The sequence below is a fragment of the Xyrauchen texanus genome, chromosome 48, assembly GCF_025860055.1.
Source record: "Xyrauchen texanus isolate HMW12.3.18 chromosome 48, RBS_HiC_50CHRs, whole genome shotgun sequence".
Lineage (NCBI taxonomy): Eukaryota > Metazoa > Chordata > Actinopteri > Cypriniformes > Catostomidae > Xyrauchen > Xyrauchen texanus.
In genome coordinates this window covers 25,468,101-25,493,847 of record NC_068323.1, presented here as the reverse complement: position 1 = coordinate 25,493,847, position 25,747 = coordinate 25,468,101, and the positions used below count along the sequence as shown (strand labels likewise).

Below are 25,747 nucleotides of genomic sequence, written 5' to 3'. Positions count from 1 at the left end.
CACCAGTTCCAGTTTTATCTGACATTCAGTGCGATGTTTATTGAAATCCAAACGGCAAACTCACCTTGTTTAACTTCAACAATATCCATGTGCTCCTTGTCAGAGCTAGTAGTGGGAAGTTCGGATCATTTTACTGACTCGGATCTTTGAGTCTCGTTCAGCAAAATGAACGAATCTTTTTTCGAGTCATTTCGTTCATTTCAGCAGAATATAATTAAATGTCATGTTAAATAGCCCAAAACATCAAGTAGTCTACTTACGAAAATGTTGATTCAATTTGAAATAAATAAATAAAAATAAACTATAGGGTAATGCGGCCAAAGCCAATTTATAAGAAACCGAAATGTTAATTTATTAATTGGGTCTTAAGTTTAAGCTATTGCAGTTAGTTCACCTCACCTCCTTTTTCTCCGCCTCTTGTGTCATCGGGTTCGAACTTCAAAACGTTAAAAATACTTAGTTGTCGATGTCGACTCGTCAGTGTCTGTGTGTGGGCCGTGTGGTGTGACACAGCAGCCAATGCACTCACTGACTGCATGCACATGCAGCATACCGGTCCGGATCCGGAAAGATAAATGATTAGTTCAAGTCTCGACTCTCGAGTCTTCGGGTTTGGGTTCGGCCGGGTCCGAGTCTTTCGTTCTTCCTGTCAGTCCCATAGAGACTATGCTGTCAGTACCTTAAAGAGAAATGATTAGTTCGTCTCTTCGGTTCGAGTCGTTCGTTCTTCAAGTCAGACTCACAAACCCATAGCACAGCACTATGCAGAGACAGAAATGATTAGTTCATCTTTCGAGTCTGAGTCCTTCGTTCTTTTGTCACGTGACAGCCCTATTAAATACTTAACCTAGTTCATAATTCACATCATTCTTACAAACATGTTGTAGTTAGTTTTTTATTTGATTTTTACTTTTACAGTTACATGTTACGTTTCTGGTCTCAAATTGTATCTTTTTTCATATGTATTTGTGAATTTCTGTCATGAAGATTCTTTTCTATAACATTGAATGTAGTAATGTAGAATGTAGTATTCATGCATTTTTCCATTCACTATGTTTTTAGTCCATAAAAAATCACCTAAAAAGTCTACGAGTTGTTTTGTGAAAAGTCACAGTATATAACTTAAATATGCAGTTATTTAATAAACCTATGAAACCTACACCTTTGTAACATAGCTTATTACAACACTGTACACACTATATTGACTGGATGTTTATTGTTTGCTTATTTTTTGCCAACAATGCTTTAAAAAAATTGGATAACTATCCAAAAGGAATTAAATAAAAATAAATAAAAAATAAATAAGAATGAAAAGGACACTATAAAGCCACAGAGCATAACCATATAACTTAAATCACAATATAAAGCCTAACACAATATTGCACAACAAGCCAGGCTTTTCAAATAAATAAAAAAGAAATAATTTTAAAACACACTGTGGCTATATATTTAGGGCCTGCTTTAAGGCATGTTTGCATTCAAAAAACAAGCTCCCGGACCTTGGCTGGGCTGAGCCTGTTTCTTCTGTCTGAGATAATCTGCCTAGTCTTAGAAAATACTCTTTCAGATGGTACAGATGTGGCCACAATGCAAAGTCTAGCCTTCATGACCTCAGAAAGGCTTTTATAAACAGGTGAACATCTCCTCCACCATGCCAGAGGGTCTGATGTACGGGGTAAGAGTGGTTCCGCAAGGTAGGCCCGCATCTCAACCATAGCATCTGATGTAGTTGAAGAGGTAGCAGAAGGCCTCAAGCTTGCTACCCTCTCATCAAAGTCTTCCCAAAACATGGCCCCTGCACTGGAAGTCACACCAGAATCTGGAGGATTCTCCTCTTCACTCTGAGTTGGGTTAATAGCTGCTGCAGCTGTTGTAACCCTCTTCACAGTCTTTTCTGCTGCCTGGTGGTTGACAAAGGCTTGCTTTTTGAACCTTGGATCCAAGCAAGTTGCATCAGCAAGCTTCTCAATGAGCTCCACTCTGCCAAACCTTTTAGTCATTTCTGACATTAGGGTGTCCACTAGTTTTTTAACAGCTTCAAATCTGGATGGATTCCTTTGATTCCGGGCAACAATCCTCCAAAGACCTCTGGTCATCAAAATTATTTTGGAGGCAGTCACAAACCTACAAAAAAATGTACAATTGTTTACATACTGTACATATAACAAAGCCAAAATCAATATTACACATAGAAATACATGCATGATTAAGAAATATAGAGTTTAAAATGTGTTTTTTTATATGAATGATAATCAAAAAATTTAAATTTAAAAAATACTTACTTTTCTGCACTCACTTCTGTAGTGACCTCCTCAAACGGATGAATAATATCCACGATTTCTCTGCAGATTTCCCATTCATCAGGCGACAAGGTTGGCAGAGATGCATTAGTGAGAGCCAGGGTGGAGATGATTGGCTCTTTGATTTCAATAAATCTTTTTAACATATAAAATGTTGAATTCCACCTTGTGGCCACATCCTGTTTTAAGCGCAGCTGCTCTTGACCCATCTGTTTTTGCGTGGCCTTCAGCTTATCTGAAGCAACTGTGCTTCTATGGAAGAACTCAACAGTTGTCTTGACCTTTTGCAATATTGCTTGGACCTCTTTCAGTGCAGCTCTCACAATGAGGTTCAATAAATGTGCAAAACAAGGTACGTGATCCCAGTGGAGGTGGTCTTTCAGGGCTGAAACAATGTTGCTGGCATTGTCTGTGTGACACAGGCTACAATTTTGTCAACCACACCCCATTCATTTGTAACCCTGGTCAACTCACTTGCCAGGTGAGCAGCAGTGTGTCTGTCTGTCAAGACAAAGCAGTCCAGGAGAAAAGAGGTCATCTGAAAGTCCTCTATGAAATGGCAAGTCACAGCCATGTAACTTGTGGTGGTCACAGAGGTCCAGCAGTCTGTTGTAAGACATACAGCAGATGCTCTCTTGATTGTGTCCATGATGTCAGCTCTTAACTTCTCAAACAGCCTAGGCATTACAGTTTTTGTTAGAGTTTTTCTGCTAGGTAGGCTGTATGATGGGTCCAGAAGATGTGAGTATTCCTTAAAGCCCTTATCCTCCACTATAGAAAAGGGCTGAAAGTCACAAGCAATCATTTTGACCAGAGCCTCATCTAGTTTGCTCTGTTTTAACGGATCCATTGGACGCATTATGAAACTACTCATAGATGTTTGCTGCTGTGGCCTCCTTGACCTAACTGCTCCTTGGATGGTGGTAGGTGCTGCTGGTATACTGGATTCTGCAGATGAGGTGCCAGCCAAAGAAGTTGAATATCCAGCAGAAGAGGTGCTGGTGGTGGACACAGCTCCAGCTGCTGCAGGGCCACCATCTTCAATCTCTGTTCTAACTTGTGCTAACAGCACAGTTGGATGTGAGCTTTTCAAGTGTCTTCTCAAATTTGAAGTGCTTCCTCCTTTAGTAGAAAAATTTTTCTTGCAGATGTTGCATTTTGCCTCAGTGGCCGAAGTTGCAACAAAATGAGTCCAAACATCACTCCTTTTCTAGAGCTCAACATTGTCCTGATCTGTCTCTTCTCTGCTCCTCACCTTGCGCAAAACAATGGGGGATGGGTGTGAAAGGGTCACTATCCCTTGGTGACAGCCTTGAGTGACAGTTGCAATTCATCTCAACCATTGGCTAAACTCTTGTTTGAACCAAACACACATTGTGTATGTGTGTGTGTGTGTGTGTGTGTGTATGTATGTGTATATATATATATACACACACGTTTATATATATATATATATATATATATATATATATATATATATATATATATATATATATATATATCCTAATAACAATAATAATAATAAAAACTAAAAACATATTAACAATAAAAAAAGAGATGGACAGGGACAATAATAAGATGGACCTTTTTTATTTTTCAGATGATGTTTATTGTACATATATTTTGATAATTGTATGTTAATTCCCAACATATAAAACAATGTACATTCAGACGCAGTCAATAATACGAACCTAATGTTTTATTTGATGCGAGATACCAGCTGTCACGTGACAAAAGAACGAAGGACTCAGACTCGAAAGATGAACTAATCATTTCTGTCTCTGCATAGTGCTATGGGTTTGTGAGTCTGACTTGAAGAACGAACGACTCGAAACCGAAGAGCATAACTATCGAACTAATCATTTCTCTTTCCGGTACTGACAGCATAGTCTCTATGGGACTGACAGGAAGAACGAAAGACTCGGACCCGGCCGAAACCGAACCAGACGAACTAATCATTTCTCTTTCCGGTACTGACAGCAGCATAGTCTCTATGGGACTGACAGGAAGAACGAAAGACTCGCGAAAGATGAACTAATCATTTATGACTTCATGTACCTTATGCGATGTTGCGCGCATGCGCGGTCAACACAAAATGAACGAATCACTCTCTGAGACAACTCGGTAGTCCCGAGTCATATTAAAGATTCGTTCAAAATGAATGAATCGTTCATGAACGACACATCACTAGTCAGAGCTGGACTGAAAAGAGAAATCGGCCCGGGATTTGACATAACTGGCCCAAAAGTTGTTGGGGGGAGAGTGTTCGGCGGCGGCTCGTTTTAGATTATCGCGGCCGACACCGCGGCCCGCTCGGTTCTCCCGATGGCCAGTCCACCCTGATCGGCCCCAAAGTGCGTCGGTCCACCGGAAAAATGTCCGGTAGGCTAGATTACGAGTCCAGCCCTGCTCCGCGTCTATTCCAATTGATCACTTTATAAATGATGCCCGTGAGCTGGTCCGGTTTCAGGCGTGCACTGCAAAAACTACAAATCACACACAGAGAATTAATGCAAGCCCACATTATATTCATCATATGTAACAGGTGTTGATCTGCAATTAGATATTCAACTTGACCAAAAAAGCTAACTTGGTGAGTTATACTGTTATTCATTGTGGTTATTTTCCTAAGTTAACGTTAGCTGCATAGCTAATATTCATTTATCTTAAGAAAATAACCACAATGCACGTTCAACGTAAACAAAAGATACAAAACATAAGTATGTATTCAGAATAAAAACTTTAAAGCCTGCAAAAAAAAAGTCTACTGATATCTTACCTCAGTTTCTTAAACTTGTTTCTATTGAGGTAACACGTGCGCCGCTGAACGTAATGCTGCTGCAATAAAGAGTAACATAACACGCTCACATTTAGAATAAGCAGGGGGAAAAAATGAAAGTCAAAATAAATAATGAATTACATATTTAGGAAGATTGCATTGTGATGCAGTGTATGCAGACGTAAAACATTGTTTTTAATGTGACTGGATAGGTAAAAATTACTCACCAAAACAGACGTTTTCTCATTGAGACCCATAGGAATACAGAACGTTAGGGAATACCAAGATGGCAGCTTCACTGTTGTGACGTCATGAGCTATCCAGTTATATATATATAGATCAGTGGCTTGAACACATTTTAATCGTCTTTAATACATGATTCCGAAGGATAGATTAAAAGACCCGGTACATTTTTTTTAAATAAATACAAAATTATTAAAAAATAATAATAATTATCAATAAATTCAATTTTTTGAGATCCGGGGCTATAAAAAAAACATCCCATGCAGGCCCATGTCTAACGACGCGCCTGCCGATTGTTTCCAACGCCAATTGTTGCACATTACAGTATAAAAATAGATTTAATTTCGCTAGCTAATCACAAACGTTGGCCGGAGTGAGATCCAATCAACGCTTGTGTTGTTACCTTGTTGAATTGATTTGGCCAATCACGTTATTCGTTGAACCGGCGTCGCGTGACTCGCGTCAGTCTGAAGCCAAATGAGTCTACAACCCAACCTGGAGAGACCGGTGAGTCTCGGCAAGACAACGTCAAGGTAAGATTTGTTTTACAATGATTATACACCCCTATATCTTAATGCTTTTCATATAAGTTTTATTTAAGACTGCAAGCTATACTTCGTCGTGAATATATGCGTTGTCGTTGATGAGAACAGTAGCCACGAAAGAATGTTGGTAGTGGAGCAGTAAAGCTAGGTCTAACGGTATGTTGCTTAGGCTAATCCAAATCATTTGGTACAGACACAATGAACTAAGCAAAGATTATTCAAATACGGGATAATTACGGGTAAATATTTAAACGGGAAGACAGTAGGAAATAATTTGACAGGTATGTCAAGGTTGGATTGGTTTATAGCAAGCTACCTAGGCTTCAAGTAAGCTAGACTAATTATCAGCTAAAAAGAGTGCAAAGCAAAACAAAGAAATTATTTCAAATCAACTTTATAGTGGTAGTCATGGAGTTATATAAGCCATTTATGGTTGATTGTCACAGTTTATACAATGACACAATTCTGTGCATGGTAGCTTATGCTTTTTGCAAGTGCAGTTCCCTCCCACACGTTTAAGGGTTTTGCATTGGCAGTGCACCAGCTCTAAGACACTCTGTGGTGCTGGGGGCAGTGTCATCCAGTGCACTACCAGGTATTCTCCCTCCATCCTCCATCCATGCTGTACCGGCGGGGGTATGTCAGGTTGTTTTTGCAGACTTCTCCTGTAGAATGAAAAATATGAAAACATTACTTTGGCCTATTAACCTACTGTATCAGTTTTATGTTTCTATTTTGTTTATTATCTTTATGTTTCTAATTTTGTTATCTTTAGAGTGACATATTAGCTGTAAACCATTTTCTCTTTTTCTGTTTCTTGGTCATGTACCTGTGTATTGCAGCCTGGTAGTTGGCACGCTGAATGTGCTGCTGAAGGGAGTCTTGATTTGGAGGAAGGCTCCTTTCGAGATATTTCCCAGACTTAAACATGTGCCACCTTGCCTGGTTGACACTTTTGACATCTTTTACCTATTATCTAGTAATGTGTGCTTTCTGTGTTTATTTATCTGAATATAATTCAGTTGTTTATCTAACACACAGACACGGACAGGACAACATCATATCTCTCCACACCCAAATGACTACAGAGGTGATCGTTGACAATCATCACATCAACAGCACCATGAATGGAGCAGGTCAAGATCACGGAGTTGCTTAGTATCCACATCACAGATGACCCATCTTGATCTATCGACACCACCAACAGAACCTGGCCAAGAAAGTCCAAAAACCTCTGCACTTCCTCCCACAGTTGAGGAAGGCTCATCTCCCACAAATCCATCCTCTTAACTTTCTATAGGGGAATCATAGAGAGCCTCTTCCTTCCACCCCCACCCTCCAATAACCTAAGGGCAGGTGATTGACTCTTGCACAAATACACTGGTAGTTTACACTATGATGCTGCTACATTGGTTTATTTATTTTTTTTTTAAATTTGCTATGAACATTTGACCCCACTTACACACATATTGCACTGCCTTTTGCAACTTGTCATGTCATCCACTTGCACTGAAATACTATCTTAATTAGGGATGAGTCACGATTTTCGAATATTCGATTAGTTGATTTTATTATAGAATATTGAATAGGATGTGCGGGATGATTGTCTTTAAAAAATCCCCATGTTTTAGTTGTGGTTATAAATTGCAATTCTAAATTTACATAATATTTTTATACATTTTATAAATATATTCTTAATATTTGTTGTTTTTGTTTCTATGTTTGAGCTTATATATGTCAATATTAATAACAGTCTGGTTAATTTTGAGTCTTGAAATGTAAACTCTCAAGGGTTGGCTTTCTAAATATATGTTGGTTATGTGTATATTCAGAATGACTTCTGAGCAGCAACCTTTTTATTTTGGGGATGTCATGAATGCATCACTTGCCAAAATTGGGGCTCACTAGTAAGGGGTTAAACGTATATAAATGAAACGTTTTATATAAAAATTATACATTTGATACAAACCTTCACTGTTGTTAGCTGCATTTTCTATCTTACGTGCTCTTCTTATGTGTTCTTTGTTGGTGAAAAGCATGTAGAATTCTCTGTGAAATCCAACATTAGCCGGCACATCTTGGACGTCTTCGGAATTTAAGTTAAATGCCAATACGGCTTTTTCAGCTACTGTACTCTCTGTGGTTTGCAGGTTCACCCATAAATTTGTACATTGAACAATCTTTGCCCAACTTGTCTGGGAAAGGGGGGTTACAGGGCTTTTTACATTTGAGGCTAAATGGATAAAACACCTCATTTTTACCTCAGTATTACTGAACTACAGAACTAAATTTACATTTTTAATGATTTACAGCAAAATTGTAATTTCAAGAACGCAGCTTCCTGGTCATCTGTGTTCATTATTTACATTGGTTGTCAAGGAAACGGGAGGTTTTCTAACGTTATGATTAGTACTCCTGCTTATTTGCCGGTTTAAAAAAGTAAGAGTTTGTAAGGACATTTTGCGTCAAATGTGCAAACAGCAAAGTTGGAAACAATGTCTGTAGTACTTATACGATTTTATTACATGACCTCAGCAAAAAAAAGACTTACACAGCTGTGAGGTAAGTATAAAATTCATAATTTCGAGGTCCGGCCCACCGCCTAGGATTGGCTACGCTGTGCGACCTGGGGTTCTGCACAGTCTTCTCTATCAGCATGACATCCTCATTGAATGACTCGCGAGTCTCTCTCCTTGAGGACTCGAGCTGTTCGTGGAAATCTGCTTCAGTGTGTGGAATTCTCATTCCCTGCGTGAGCCGATGAAGAGGGGCTTCAGAAAACTCTATTAAAAGGTGGAACTCTGGGTGCAAATCATAAAATGACAGATATGTTTATCGAAATTCCAGCTGACATTCCCACCGCCACCACGAACGGCTTTTGTCTTTTTACCATTCTCAGTACACAATATTTAAAGGGATAGTTCACCCAAAAATAAAAACGTTTCCTCTGATGTCATCCTGTATGACGTGGGTGTGTGTTGTTGCTTTAGACACGTGCGGTGCAGGTTTGGTGATCAGTATGGTAATGCAGTATATCTCTTTGACGACACCAAAATATCATAGAAGTTGTTCTAGTAAGATTCTAGGTAAGAATCACACTCCTGCTATCCTTGCACTTTATTATTTGTCTCGGTGATAAAATACACAAATGTGCAATTTTATTAAGCCTGCTATAATTTGAATGGCAATTTAAAGGAATGGTTCACTCTAAAATGAAAATTCTGTCATAATTTACTCATTCTCACGTCGTACCAAACCGCATGCTCTTTCTATGTTTTGTTTTTTACCTGAATGTTTTGTTCTTAAAGTAACAGTTTGTAATGAGCTCATCTGTTAAAAGAATGTTCTGTACTTTTGAAACTGTGTGTAATACGGACTGACCCCATTCACTTCTATTGTCTTACTGTAATTGCGATTTTCGCTTTTTAATTTTAATATACGTGAAAAGTTGAAATTATGTGTTGTAGTAATCAACATAATGCAACATAATCACAAATGCTTAACTTGTATTAAATACAACATTCTTTTTAAGCTTCAAAAAAAAAAAAAAAAAAAAATCCATTACAACAACACCATAAAAAACTGTTTCCAGTTCATTGAAAAGAGTTGTCTCAAAAGAACAATTCATCAAGTCACTGATTCAGTCCCAGTTGTTCTCCAGTTAACAGCTCAATGGACGTGAAGATTATACTGCAAACCCTATTAAGCTAATTTAAAAAACATTTGTAATTAAGTTCTCCTAACTTGGTGCCATATACTGTAGAATGAACTTGAACTATTTATGTTATGGTAACTAGATGGAAGTACACTTAACTCACATTTCTATTTAAATGTTGTTCCAATGGAATCATTTTAATTCAATGGACTCAGATTTAGACTGTCCAATAATACATCTTAAGTAATGTAGATTATAACTGATTCTAGGTTAGTCATTTTATAAAATTGCAGTTCTTCACCACAAAATGCACTGATGCCTGTAGGAGAAGTGAAAGTGTTAACAGGGTCCAAACAGACACAGAATACATGGTGACGTCACACCAAACAACTGTTTGCAACAAAACAACAGAAATAAAACCACAAAAGAGCTAAAACCTCTATGAATTCTTAATAATAGCTATTTAAATGACCTCGTAAGTTCCCTTTGGCCAAGGAAACATCATTAAATAAAGTGCAATGCATTGTGGGTATTCCCCTTTTATTCAATTTTGTCCTCAATAGTTTTGAGTTATGAACACTTAAAACCTTATGTCTATGGATTTTTAAGAAAAATTATTTTAAGAAACTTAGATATTTGAGTTATGAGCCCAAAACTTTTAAATTTAATCTAATGACATTAATTTAATAACGTATAATCAAGGCAATTAGATTTTTCCAGTAATGACAACATTAGGGTGTACAGTGTATCAGTGAATAACTACTTAAATAAAAAAGCTAACGTGTGACATCAGAGCGCAAGTTATGTTAATGAAGAGCTGCGTAAAGATTCTTCATAATATATACTGTACAGTACTCTTTAGAACAAAACGAGTGTGAGTAAATGACAGAATCGTTTTCGGATGAACTATCCCTTTAATTTTGTCCGTTTCTGTTTTAAAAGTCACTTGAGTATCATTTAGACAGTCTCTCCTGTTTGTTTGATCACAGCCAGGCATCGGTCCTGAGGTCAGGCGAAGACTCGGGGAAGCAGCAGTGCGGTCGGCTAAAGCCGTCAACTTTGTGGGAGCAGGTGATGATTGTGATGTCATCTGATGATGTCATTTATGTGTGACAATATTGTCTGAATAAGATCATTTTAAACATTGTGCAAGAAAATAATGTTCTACCATTAGCAACGTTTATAGAAAGTCAAGGAGGCTAAGTGTATTGCAAACTGTTTATGATGTTTATTTGTTACAGGCACAGATGAACACATGACTGCAGATGGAGCATCCAGTGTCCGAGATGATCACAGGAACTGATCTGGTGGAGTGGCAGCTGAGGGTGAGACATATGAGACTCAACAGACATTTAATCCGCCAGCAAAATTAGTCGCCATACTATATATCCTGTGCTGTTGAAAGTTAAAGTTAACCACTGGCTATTTTATACTTAAACTGAAAACTGCAATTATACAAACCCAAAGGGAACTTCTGTGTTGGCCCACAAATTGCCAATGAACTGTATGTACTGTAAGTACTGTATGTACTGTAAGTACTGTATGGTTGTTTTCCTCTGACAACACTGAATCAGTATTAATCATATCTAATAACCATTAGTCATATTAATAACCACTCTAAATCAATTGTGAACTTTTTGCTGGTAATGTTTTGTTCATGTCACCATTTATTATGGTATTATTTTTGAGAGTGACCTCTTGGTGGGATAAAGAACTGAGTTGCCCCACGACAGTTTTTCTAAAAGACACGTGTGCACAAGTGGCAAATACTGCACACAAAGGAAACGTTGTACCGTTTTATGATGCAAGCATAAATGAGCGTACAGAATATATAATATTGAAATAATAAATGATCACACATGTTTTTAGAATATTTACCTTTTTAATTTTTTCCTTCAATCCTCCCACTGGCCAGATTAGACACCTCTTTGTTTCGAAAAATGTAACAAGACAGGAGGCAAATGTAACTGGAATAGGCAGATAAATGATTCTTGCACAGTAATTTGCTGCATCTTGTTGTTTGTTGTATATTGGGTCTTATTCATAAACAAAAAAAAATCATTCATTTTTTTCCCATTAAATGAATAGAATGCTGTAATAGAGTTGTCCACTAGAGGTCACAATTATTTCAGATTATTTTACGTATTAACGGCAGCATATAAACTATTCAATTATTGTTATTATAAATAATTGAATATGAATAAGTGGTTATGAATCTGAGGTTGCACTGGTGTTATGTGGTGGCTTTGCCCATCAGGTGGCAGCGGGCGAGAAGTTGCCCCTCACTCAGGATCAGATTGTGTTAAGGGGTCACTCTTTTGAAGCCAGAATTTATGCTTAAGACCCCAATAATAACTTCCTCCCCGGAGCAGGACCACTGCTTCATCTGTCCACCCCTCAGAGATCAGAGCACATGCATCGAGACAGGGGTTCAAGAATCATTTCACCACATTTGCACAAGTGTCACATGTACTTGCACTTTTACAGGTGAATGTCACAAAGACATGTCAGGGGGGTATTTCACCTCAGAATCAAATGGGCCAAAATGTCAGTCTGTCTATTTATCTTTGTGTCTATCTGTCTCTGTTTATTTGTCTGTTAGTCTGCTTATTTATCTGTCTTTCTGTCTGTTAGGGCTAGACAACTATATATTCAGAATTCTAAAAATTATTTTAGATTTATATTAATATAATCACATTTTTTACGAAATGTTCAGAATTCTTATTTATTCTTATTTTTTATTTTTTTTATCTTTTCTCCCAATTTGGAATGCCCAATTCCCACTACTTAGTAGGTCCTCGTGGTGGTGTGGTTATTCACCTCAATCCGGGTGGAAACGTTGAATGTTTGATGTTGTGTATAGTAAGATTTCACTCTGATGTGTCTTCTCTCTCAGATTGTGGGTCTCAACACCAACATTGCGTTTTTATTGAGTCTTTCGCTACAAGAACAACAGCACACATAGAAGTACAGGAACCAGTCCAACGAGGAGAATATAGTCTATTCTCTCAAAGTTAGATATAAATGTGTGTTTCTTCATCTTAAGCACTTTCATGTTCCAGGGGTTGATTTTTATTACAACCAACTGATTTAAACTTTTTTGTTTCTATATGAAGGTCTTATTAAAACTGACTTGGAAACTTTTTACTTGGACTATTTTATGTACTTTTCAAATGTCTTTTATGTTTATATTTGACTGTTTTAGCCTAGTCCCAGAACCAGACTTTCAATATTAAATTATGAAAATCAATTATAAACAAACAAATTATTGCATGTTTAAAATTATGATAATCTAAGCAACGAGTTAAATAACAAACCATTTCAATATTGTTACGAATGGAGGCAGACGAGGAGAGCGGATCTAAATGCAAACTTACTTTTATTAACTTAGACAATCAATAAACACAAAGGAAAACTCTCAATGGGGAAATGAACATAACACTGAACACACGATGAAAACAAAACTGAGAACTCAGGCAGGGAACACAAACCAGGCATGACAACATTCAACGATAGACAGCGACTGAACAAACAGACAGGGTTTAAATACATGGACAAAGGACAAATGGGCCAATGAACAAACAGAACTCAAACAAGATAACAAGGGGATAAACAGAAACCAATGGCAAATTAACGAGGGCAGGTGAAAACAATGAACGGAGAACACGAACGCTAACAGGGAGACTGTGGAGCTAAACAAGGGACAAAAGTGAAAACTACGGAATTACAAAAGTGACAAAAATGACAACCAAGGGTAACAGTGAGAACAAGACGAGGTATGCCTAACAAATATTTAATGTGTGATAATTATTTTTCAAAAATTTCAACTGTCCCATAATTGTGGCGTCGAAACAATTTTGCCCCAATAACGTTTTTTAAAAAGTTAGTGTACTGGTTTGAGAGTGGATAAGTGTCAGTGATGAGCATGCTTGAAATGAAATATCAGACAAAACAAAGAAAAATCAAGGGAAATAGAATTTGTGTGCAGAATATTTTTTTCCAAACAAGCTGTCATTTTGCTAAATTACAAATTGAAAATATGAATTTATAGTGTGTATTTATGATACAAAATGTTAGCTCTAAAATTAGCCTTATCAAGACAAAGGAGTCATTAAAAATGTCATTTCCAGCACAGAATTCTATTAAACAAAACAGAATTTGAGATGTGCTAGAAATTATTTTCAGAACAATATGACAAATAGCTCCTGTGATGCATGTACAGACACTGTTGAACATTGTTAAAAGACAAATTAAATACATTATTGAGTGACATTTTACACGGCTCAATGGCACCATCTAGCTGTCTGATATCTCCGAGTAACAACCGCACGTCCCCATATCAGACTGGTCATCTGGGTATTGCGAGCGATCTTTAATACTTCTCTTCAAGGTAGCTAATAAAATCATTTCAAGTCAAATCAATGTTTCATGTACATCAGAGTTTCCACTAGAAAAAAATGGTGCCGGAGGTTTCGTTTTACGGACATTTTGATGATATGCCGGTCAAATATCGAATATAATTAGTCAAGTTGAGGAAAACTGGAGGCAGGCTATGTAACTTAAAAAAATGACATAATCAGGCCGTATAGAATGCAACATGTTTATTAGCCTAACTTTCAAATAGAGGAAAAAAACATGAACGTCCGATTGGCGTCAATCAATTGTTTTTACTATGGTTTCACATTCATAGTTTAACAAACCCCCCTTCCCCACATAAAATATCTGAATAGTAGCCTATTGTTTTTACTCAAGCGAACTTAATTATACACTCTCAGTATGTCTCATTTAGCTGGTAACATTTAAATTGGCCACCATGAAATGACTCCTTGTCAAATGAACTGGAACAAACAAATGACTAGGCCTTTAACATTGTCTCGCGTCATTTTAGGGTACTTTTTACGCTGTTTTGCAGTGCTGAATTGTGCAGCTGCCGACTTTAAATCAAAACTTCGCAGTGTCTCTCCACAACTTGCAATGCGCATAAGCCGCGTAACCTTGTTCTCCGCAAGGCGACTTCGCTGCTTCGTCTTGATCCGATTCTGCAGCGAGAACCCCCTCTCTGCAGGAACACTTGAGACAGGGATTACACAGGCTATCTTGGCGAGCTTGGTCTACTCTGGATACATTTAGTTGAAATCACATATGAGGACTTCGCAGGCTGTGGAGAAATGCAATCCTCCATAGCCACGGAGCGCTGTCATGACAGCGAGGGCATCACGTCGCAGGCTTACGGCATCGATAAGAGGAGCGGTGTCCGCAGACTCAATGCTTGTAAAATGGCAAATAATCCTTCTGATCGCTGGTTCTGCATATTCTTGAAGAGCTATAAGATAATATAATAGGTGAGAACGATATTAGAATTATAGGTTTACAAAAGAATGACGTTTCTGTAGAATGAACCGTATAATAAATCAACAGCTCCTACTTACCACTATGTGTCTGCGGATATCTAGAGGGGTTCAAGAAGGGCATCGAGGCAGTGAAGTAGATCCATGCAATCCTCGGGGAACCGATCTTGCAAGGCATCTATCAGATGTTGAACATAGCGTTCCCTGGCTTTTTTGAAAGCTTGAATGGAGCGGTCGCTTGAATTGGTCACTTTGACATCCTTGTATGTGCCGTCTTTATAGCCCGCCTGGAATGTCTCCTCTTCTGGACCTGGGACATCTCGTAACTGTGTAAATGCCGCGACAGATGCTTGCACTATTGGTCGGATGCTGGAAAGATTGACGTTGTCTTTCTGAAAAACTAAATTCAGTTTTGTCATCACTGGTAGTATATCGGCCAGTGCGTGAGTCAGGGCTATGAAGCTGTAGGTCTGGATTTGACCAAGCAGCCCTTGTGCTTGGGCATTTCCTCCCACGGCCTCTTCATGAAGTTCCATGGCCACAGCTGCCCAGTTGTGCTTCATGGCCTCCACAGCCCTGTGTAGGGATAGCCAGCGGATCTGCGCACGGCTGCTTGAGGCTGACCATGTCCTCATCACTGAGTGCAGCTGTTAATTGGCGGGGGCCGGGATGTTCTGGTGGCAGAGTGTTTGTAGAAGGAGTACACTGAGGAGATCGTGTTTTTGTAAGCTCTGATGTTTTCCACAGCTTTGCTAGCGTCCAGCGCAGCAAGTGCTGCTCTGTGGGCAACGCAGTGCACCTGGATAGAAAATGGATTTGCTTGCTTAAACAAAGCACCAACCCCACCATGCCTTCCCATCATTACACTTGCACCATCTGAACCCAGGCCAATGACACGGGACAGTGCTATATCCATTTCGCGAAGCACCGCAACAACGCGATCATAAATGCATCTTGCGGTCCCGGAGTCCACATCATAATTTCCAAGAAAGCATGTCTCCACCTTTCCTTTTATTTCTAGCTTTAGATATATGATTAACTTTTTGTTCACAGTGATATTTACAGTTTCGTCAATTATTATTCCAATGAAGTCACTGTTTTTCAGTTTTTCACGGATCTGTTCCACCACGAGGTGTTCTAATGCCCTCTCCATATCATCCACAGAGTCGCTGTGGCAATAAATGCCATCTGTGGTGATGAAATCTGGAGCCTCGACAGCTTGCAGTAGCTCAGTCTGTGCTACAAAATGGTTAGATGGGAGATCATGTTTTGCCATGTGGAATACAATTTTGAGCTGAGAGCATAGTTTTTTCTTAGAAGTTTCCGTGGCCTTGTCACAGTGGCCTTTCATCGCAACCTGCTGTGGTGTTAAATTGAGCGCCGCAACATGGTCATTGCTCCGACTATGTTCAATGAGAGCAGACACTCTCAAATTATTCGACCCTCTTGTGAATCCGTTACGTCGTCCTGCCTTTTCGCAGTGCGAACAGAACATTTTTTCGTTACCATCAACTATCTCACATCTTAGCCATGGGAACTTGTCACTCCATTCCGACCGATACGCCCTACACTTCGGCTTTTTCTCCGGCGGTGGTGGAGCTGTCTGGCTCTGGACATCTGAGGCTTCAAGCGTTCCTGATTCACCATCGTCCGTCACGTCTGGCCTCTGAAAAAAGCTTTTAAGGCTAGTCTGCCTGGGCCTGGCCATATTTGAAACGTCTCACTCAATCGTGCGTTGTTTATGTCTATATTACAGCCGTTTTAGGCGTGCGCTTTATTTGAAATGCAGCATGCGATGTTGTTTAATAACTTTCAAATGGTAGAGCCTGTTCATTTATAACATAGCCAAAGGTCGGTGTATTTTTGCTTTATACATTTTAGGCTTATTCTCAAATTCAGATTGTGTTAGGGGGGATTATTAGGCAATTTTAATCGGACAATTTGACCGGAGAGATTTAATTTTGTCGGACATTTCATTTTTTTCCCGGCCAATGTCCGGTAATTACCGGACAACGGAAACCCTGATGTACATTTATTTATTTGGCGAGTAGTCTTACAATAAGCAGGATAATGCGGAGTCAGACAGTCATTAAGTAAAAAATTAACACCAACAGAACTAACCGAAGGTGGATTCCAGCTGTTCAGCGATTATTTGGTTAGCATCGGTGTAATATTCAAAATAATATACAGTCAGTCAGTTGTTATCACAAAATAAACCCCTTCAGGCAGATACAAGACCTGATCACCCTGTTGGTACATTATCCTGGACAAAACTCTCTAGAATAAACAATGATACGTAACAGAAGTTGAAGAATCACCCATATACTGCAGTGAACCCTGAAAACTGAATGACAGACAAATATGTTGGCCAGGCTGATAATTTGATGATTTTGAGATTAACAAAATCTTACCTCACTCTTGTTTCAGCTCCTATATCTTCTGACAATGTTTGTCAATGAATGCTGCGCATATGCTGCTTTCAAAGGCTTTTTGGGAATTTTTAGTAAATGTTGTGTAAGTGTTTGTTTAATCATATTTATCACTTTTGATATTACATTTCATATATGATGTATATGATATTTAGTGTAGACAACCAGGCAACATTTGGAAACACCAACTCATTCTTCAATATGACTTTTCCACATTTTAGAAAAACCGTGAAACAACACAAGTGGAAATATTGGAATTTTGAAATGACTAAAAAAATATCAATATTAGAAACAGAATTGAAGGAATTCATATGTATGCTTGACACTTGTTTGCAACTTTTTCTTCACTTCACAAAAGTTTACAAAACTAATTTGTTATTAGAGGCCTTTAGATCAAAAGATTTTTAAGATTATTAGAAACATATATTCAGTCAACTGTTAATTGTGTCATGAGCTTGTTAACAAGTGGCTTCCTCTTGCAGACGTGTACTCGTCGTTTGCGTCCAATAAGGGAAGACGACTCAATGTTGTGCACTGCAGGAAGGGGACAACAGTAAGTGTTCACGCTCTAATAAACACACAAACCAAACGCTGTGATGTGATGCCAGCCCGAACCAGCTCCTGTCAACACACTTTGATTCTGAATGATTGCTTTAGGAGACGAGTTATACACGAGGAAACTACAGGAACACTGACCTACAACATTCTGCATTCTAAAATTACTCTTGAAGATTATCACAGAGCTGACTATCATAAATGATTAGCTCAAAGTCATTATTTACTTGCCCTCATATTGTTTCAAACCCATGTGACTTTGGTTTGGAATGACACAAGGGTAAGTTGATTGATGACCATTTTTAAATTGGTTTTACATATTTATGATTTCTTTAGTGCATTAGTATTCACATAAATGTCACAAGATTTTGCTGACAGTTCAGGGGTCAAGCTTTTCCCAGTTAATCATGATTATGTCTAAAGTCATTAGGTATGCTGTAATTGTTGCTGTGATCAGAAGCTCCAGACGATCAGTTGATATGAATATTATTATGTATGCATTCCTGATCAAAGTGCTTATTTTTTTATTTTTATTTAACCCTTATTTAACCAGGGAAATCCTTTGAGAACAAGTCTCTTTTACGAAGGAGCCCTGGCCAAGAAGGCCGCAATAAAAGTTTCACATAAAATACAAAATATACAATAAACATGCAAAACATAATACATTAACAATACAATTAAACAGCCACGCTTAAAAAAATAAAAAATAAAATACAATGGCCTTACAACAGTTAGAGATACAATGTAACAAATTACAATACAATAGACTTATCCTAATTTGGGAAGCAGGGACAGGTGCCCATTGTGCCTGATTCCCGATACTTTACTAGCCTCTTAAAGTGACCAAAGGAGACCAAGTTATCAAGTTTTAAGTCATTCTGTAATAGGTTCCATGCTGATGGAGCAGAAATTCTAAATGCTTGCTTCCCTAACTCTGTTCGAGCCCTAGGCACAATCATGTGGCGATTATCATTAGACTGCAGAGAGCGAATGCTGGGCTTGAAGGACATAAGCCTACATAAATAAGGGGGCAATGTCCCAATAATGGATTTATATATAAACAATCGCCACCGGGTTAGCCTGCGCTGAGCAAGGGAGGGCCACTGGACCAGATCATACAGAGTGCAACAATGTGTAAAGGGATTGCACCCTGTAATGAATCTCAGTGCGCCATGATAAACTGAATCCAGTTGGTGCAAATATTTAAAAAATCATCATAATCCATAAGAGACAGAAAGGTAGCCTCGACCAATTTCTTCCTTGTTACAAGATAAAACAGGCCCTATTCCTAAAATAGAACCCAAGCTTTAACCTTAGTTTCCGGGCTAAATTTTGGATATGAGCCTTAAAAGTCAAATGTTCATCAAGTAAAAGCCCTAAGTACTTATACTCTGCCACACGCTCTATTAGATTTCCCTGCAGGGTTACAATGTTTGGAGGGATAGCTGTGGAGTTCCTATTATTTGAGAACAAGACCGTCTTTGTTTTATTTGCATTCAACACAAGCTTCGAGTCAAAAAGCCAAGATTGTACAACATCAAAGGCATCCTGCAGGTACTGAAAAGTCTGGTGAAGGGTTTCTCCACAACTGTAAATAATTGTGTCGTCAGCATAAAAATGAAACAGAGCATTATGGACACTTGAACCAAGATCATTTACATAAATGTTAAATAAAAGTGGGCCCAGCACCGAACCCTGAGGAACCCCTGATACAACTTGTAAGAAACCTGAAGAAATACCGTCAAAAGTGACGCACTGAGTCCTATCTGAGAGATAATTTTCAAACCAGCCAACTGCCTTCTCAGAAAGACCAATGTTGAGCAGTCTCTGTTTTAAAATACAATGGTTCACCATATCAAAAGCTTTAGAAAGATCGATGAAAAGAGCTGCACACATCTTTTTCCTGTCCAGTGCCTCAATGATGTCATTCACCACCTTCAATGAAGCAGAGATGGTACTATGTTCCTTTCGGAAACCCGACTGAAACTCTGATAGGATATTATTAACACTCAGGAATTCTTTCAGTTGTTCACTTACTAGTCGCTCTAAGACCTTTGACAGCACAGACAAGTTGGAGATAGGCCTATAGTTGTTTAGCAATGTAGGATCTCCTCCCTTTAACAAGGGGAGGACATAAGCAGATTTCCAAATTGATGGCATTACATTCTGAACCAAGGACAAATTAAAAATATATGTGAGCGGTTTAGCAATAAAATCTGCAGCAATTTTTTACAAATATGGCTCTAAACAATCTGAGCCGGCAGGCTTTTTGATGTCAAATGACATTAGGGCTTTATGCACATCATCGATTGAAAACGTGGCAAAGGTAAAAGAAAAAGGCTGGCTAACGCAACATCTTCCTGCAGCATTACCATCAGAAGTGGAGGTTTTTGTAGATAGAGATTGGTCAAACAAAGAACCAGATGCAACAAAATGTTCATTAAAACATTCTAGCATTGCCGATCATTCCGAGATAATATCTATTATTAACAGATATGTGATCATTCTTCTACATGCCAAGACAATGAGTTAATGCTCCTTAGATGGCAGAAGTTCCTCTGCATTATATATGAGCTCTAACGAGATGCCATTTATCATAGCCAATGAGGGTTTGGGTGGAACAATCCTTAAATAGATTTTCTATTGTAAGCCCAGCAGAGTGGATGAGGGTCATATTTCATCGCAAAATCAAAATTACAATTTTTGCCTTTGATTTTGGAGCAAAATTACAGGTCCAAAAAATATCCTTAAAAAGGTGGCAGTGTCATTATTTTATTTTTACACAGAGATAGGCAGGTCTGTTACTAAAATCAGTTGACTTCATCTCTCCTTGTTTCATTATCTACCAATAGTGTGTCAAGTAATGCGAAAAATCTCTTTTGGTGTTGTTTTTCTTAAGTTGGAGTACCTGAAACACTAGACGTATTCAAGATATCTTCATATCCTTTTACATTCTGATTCTGAACACACTTTTCTTATATATCAACATTTTTAAGACCCTACATGGTAAAATCCCAGAGATATGGGGCTCTTAATGTGGCTCCATTTGTAAATTGTTAAAGTTTTATATGCACTCCAACTTTGAAAAAAAAAAAAATAATAATAATTTTTTCCATATTTTGGACTTGTTTTTAACTAATTGTAGTAATGGGTCTGCCTATCTCTATTAAATAAAATGACACTTTTTTTTAGCTGTAGTTTTGCTCCAAAACCATTTTGACAAATCAAAATAGTACATTTGACCCCGGCCACTTCTACAAAATAATGGATTACTCAGTAAATATTTCATGTTTTGTCTTTGGTCCTTATTTAAGTATTCTTTTCACCAGTATAAAAATATAACTTTTGAAAGATGTTTTGTTTTTTAACAGAAGTGGCACTTGCTGTTACATTCAACCCAGATGGGACGTACAGTATGGAGGTAAATTGACATTTTCACACTAAAATGTTGTATGGACTTCACGCTTATGTGGAACTATTTTGGACATGCAAAGCTGCATTGTCAAATCGAAAAGACCACCATGCAGCGCTGGTAGAGATGGATGAAGATGAAGGAGCTGGAGCAGAGTAACCCAGTGTGACAGTAAAAATGATGGCCAAACAATCTGAATTTGGACCATCTGCAAGTTACTGCTCGTTACAAGATCTTGAATAAGCACTGCAGATTAGTTTGGGAGACCTCATGGTTTGACTTGTGAAACTCCAAACATTTGCCTTCCTGTCTGGCTTGTAAAGTTTCCTTTGAAATGAAATTGAGGCTAGTAATTCCACCTTTATGGCTTATCTAAGAACACGTTGAACCTAACTCTTGTACCTACTGTCTTGTGTAACTTTCTCCCAAATATCTTTGTATTATTTCGGTTTCTTTGGTACCAGTAATGGGTTTGCCTCATTTTCCTGGATGTCCAATTTTTTTTAATACATTTTCCACTTTCCCTGTTAACCGCAGGGTGACTGTGGACTGGCACTCCATCTCCCACTCTTAAGTGTACAATGATTTCCATTTCAACCAAATCAACACACTCAACTGTGACATGGTTGTTCACTCAAGCTACAATAATTTTTTTATATGTTAGAATACAGAAAACTTTGATCAGTTTATCAAGACTAATCTTGTTCTGTAGGTATAATGCACAGTTTCAAACGTTTGTGTTGAAGGCGCCATACTTATCAAAATGAAAAGCTTTTTTGAGAAGCATTTTATTGTATATGTGATGAATAAGGAGCCTTGATTCTGGTTTGACTACTGAAGGAAACTTCTCATATCTCAGATCCTTTGTAACCATGATCATTAAAGGATAGTGTTTTCTATGCATTTTTATGTTTTCAAATCATGATCTACTAATTTATAAATGTGTCAAAATGTTTAGAGTTCCTATACTTTCCCTTTCTTGTGCTTTCACTGTTTGCAACAAAATCTGATGATTTAAGTAATTCCTTTCAAATACTGCAAGCATAGTTTTTAATACATTTTTCCCCTCGGTATAATCAGGGTCCCCACTGATTTCCAGGCCTGGTTTTTGATCATCTCATGAGCTACTGTAACAGGCCTTCTAATGTTCCACCAATCAATATTACTGCTCATTTGAATAATACTTCTTGTGCAAGGTTATGAAACCCTAAAATGTGCATTCAGTGTCTATTGTAGCCAATATAAAATCTTCAGGCATTGTAAATGCAGACGACATGCACAGTAATAATGAAATTACACTATGACATTTAAAAAAAACAAAAAAAAAAACACCAGATTTAAAAAAAATGCATTTATTATGTAAATAGAACTTTCATAAACATCAGCATTTAACATAATTCACTGTAAGGAGAATACAATTAGAAAAACAGACGTTTACAGAAAGAAAAATGGAACTGTAAAATGGATGATTGGCATCACAGCTAGATCAGGTTTATCCAGTCTAGATTGAGTCTTATTGCTAATGTCTCTTTGAGAAACAAGCGGCAAACTGCGTTGCTATATAATTAAATACAATATATAGGAAAACACTTCCTCCATCTGATTTCAACACAAAATATTTGAGTTTCGGGTTTGTACATTGATATGAGAAGTGGTATAAAAACAAAAACAAGTACCAAAATAGAGTAATATGTCAACCATACTTTATCCAAAAGTCTGACTGCCACCTAGGTCACGGCACCAGATTTTAAGATCCAGGGTGGATTGTTACTGTCCATGCAAATAAAACAAAAACAAAAATATTCCCAAAACAATTTTTGAACTTGCCAGAACAGGAGCATATAGGTCCAGTTACCTTAGGCCTGCAGTATTATTGAGACCGATTGACCAAAGTATAGCATGCAGTCGGATATTATAAACTTCAGTATAGCTGAACTAAGTAAGTTTAAAACGGTTGTCCCAATGCTCAGGCATTTACGTACAACTCACGTCCCATGTAGAATGTAGATTCAATTTACTCAGACTATGCCCTCTAGCGCTATTAAATACACACACACACACGCACGCACAAACAAAATCAAAACGGCTCTGATGAGTGGTTAGCAACATGAACAGAGATACAAACACAGCAACAATGATAAATTATCTAATGACAATGGTTAGAAATGATAATATAGCGTGTGCAAGATTGAGGAAACAAATAATATACAGGTGCATGACTAATGGTGTTTAAAGTGAGTGAGTTCAAAATGATACGTCAGTTTCCCATCACAAACACTGCAACATTCTTGCATCATGATAATCTGTACAATCCAAGAGAGTTTGGGTGTACAGGTAGGCATCTTAGGGTGTTTTCTAAAGGAGGCTACAGGTTTGTGTGCGATCGCTACACTGCGCTCACATTTAATACCTTGAAAAATCAGGCAATTCAAAAAGGGTATTATGGCTTCAAACAGACTCACTAATTTTCCTCAGGAAAGCTGGTGGCCCTTTTGTAAAGTTCCATAGCAGCAGAAACACAGAAGTCAGACATATCCTTTGGTTTTTTGAGGGACCACTGCTTATCCCTTGTTGATGATCATATATGATATGACTTACTCTGAAATCAGAGGTTTAAAAATGTGAAAGTCTGGCTGGTGATTGGACAAGGAGGATGGGGTAAGAGTAGGCGTCTCCAGACTCTACAAGCAGTTCCTCTGGGCTGGTGTGAGGGGTTTCTTCATAGCATTAACAATGAGAGACCTCCATGGGTGAGAGTGTCAGGACGCTCCGGTCATTGGAGAAGAAGGTATCGGAGTCACTCCATGATCTGGAAGCACCAAGGAAAGTGCGAATAGTGAGGGGGACAGTGTGGATAATTTTTAGGCTTTTTGTACCTATGATAACAATTCAAACCTGGTCTAAAGTCTGAATGATACAGTGCATCCGGAGAGTATTCACAGTAATGTTACAACCTTATTCTAAAATGGATTAAATTCATTATTTTCCTCAAAATTCTACAAACAATACCCCATAATGACAAAGTGAAAGAAGTTTGTTTGAAATCTTTGCACATTTATATATATAAAAAAAAAATAAAAAAAAATCACATGTACATAAGTATTAACAGCTTTTGCCACGACACTCAAAATTGAGCTCAGGTACATCCTGTTTCCACTGATTATCCTTGAGGTGTTTCTACAACTTGATTGGAGTCCACCTGTGGTAAATTCAGTTGATTGGACATAATTTGGAAAGGCACACACCTGTCTATATAAGGTCCCACAGTTAACAGTGCATGTCAGAGCACAAACCAAGCCATGAAGTCCAAGGAATTGTCTGTAGACCTCACAGGATTGTATCGAGGCACAGATCTGGGGAAGGGTACAGAAACATTTCTGCAGCATTGAAGGTCCCAATGAGCACAGTGGCCTCCATCGTCCATAAATGGAAGTTTGGAACCACCAGGACTCTTCCTAGAGCTGGCGGCCAGGCCAAACTGAGCAATTGGGGGAGAAGGGCCTTAGTCAGGGAGGTGACCAAGAACCCGATGATCACTCTGACAGAGCTCCAGCATTTCTCTGTGGAGTGAGGAGAACAACATTCTCTGCAGCACTCAACCAATCAGGCATGTATGGTAGAGTGGCCAGACGGAAGCCACTCCTCAGTAAAAGGCACATGAAAGCCTGTCTGGAGTTTGCCAAAAGGCACCTGAAGGACTCTCAGACCATGAGAAACAAAATTCTCTGGTCTGATGAAACAAAGATTGAACTCTTTGGCCTGAATGGCAAGCGTCATGTCTGGAGAAAACAAGGCACCGCTCATCACCTGGCCAATACCATACCTACAGTGAAGTATAGTGGTGGCAGCATCATGCTGTGGGGATGTTTTTCAGCAGCAGGAACTGGGAGACTAGTCAGGATTGAGGGAAAGATGAATGCAACAATGTACAGAGACATCCTTGATGAAAACCTGCTCCAGAGCGCTCAGGACCACAGACTGGGGCGAAGGTTCATCTTCCAACAAGACAACGACCCTAAGCACACAACCAAGATAACAAAAGACTGGCTACGGGACAACTCTGGGAATGTCCTTGAGTGACCAAGCCAGAGCCCAGACTTGAACCCAATTGAACATATCTGGAGAGCTCTGAAAATGACTGTGCACCGACGCTCCCCATCCAACCTGATGGAGCTTGAGAGGTCCTCCAAAGAAGTTTGTAGAATTTTGAGGAAAATAATGAATTTAATCAATTTAGGAATAAGGCTGTAACATAACAAAATTTTGTAAAAGTGAAGCGTTGTGAATACTTTCCAGATGCACTGTATGAGTTGTAGGATGTGGAGAGAGGTGTTCATAATCTTGTGGAAACTCTCTACTGGGTATGTGCAGTATTATATACTGCCGATATTAGCACTATGTATTACTGTTATTATCAGTATCGGTTAGATTTTTCTATACCATATCAGCCAATAATAGCGCTTATTTAAATAAGTAATATC

The 25,747-nt window shown here is 38.3% G+C and overlaps 1 protein-coding gene across 1 annotated transcript in view; it reads right to left on the bottom strand.

Moving 5' to 3' along the window:
• Positions 1-22,620: 22,620 nt before the first annotated feature.
• LOC127639615 (phospholipid-transporting ATPase IF-like) overlaps positions 22,621-25,747 on the bottom strand; it is a 96,170-nt gene continuing 93,043 nt past the window's right edge. Inside the window, exon 30 of the mRNA XM_052121726.1 lies at positions 22,621-24,075. Within this exon, the coding sequence (XP_051977686.1) occupies positions 23,994-24,075 (82 nt within the window). The 3' untranslated portion in view covers positions 22,621-23,993. The remainder of the gene's footprint in view (positions 24,076-25,747) is intronic.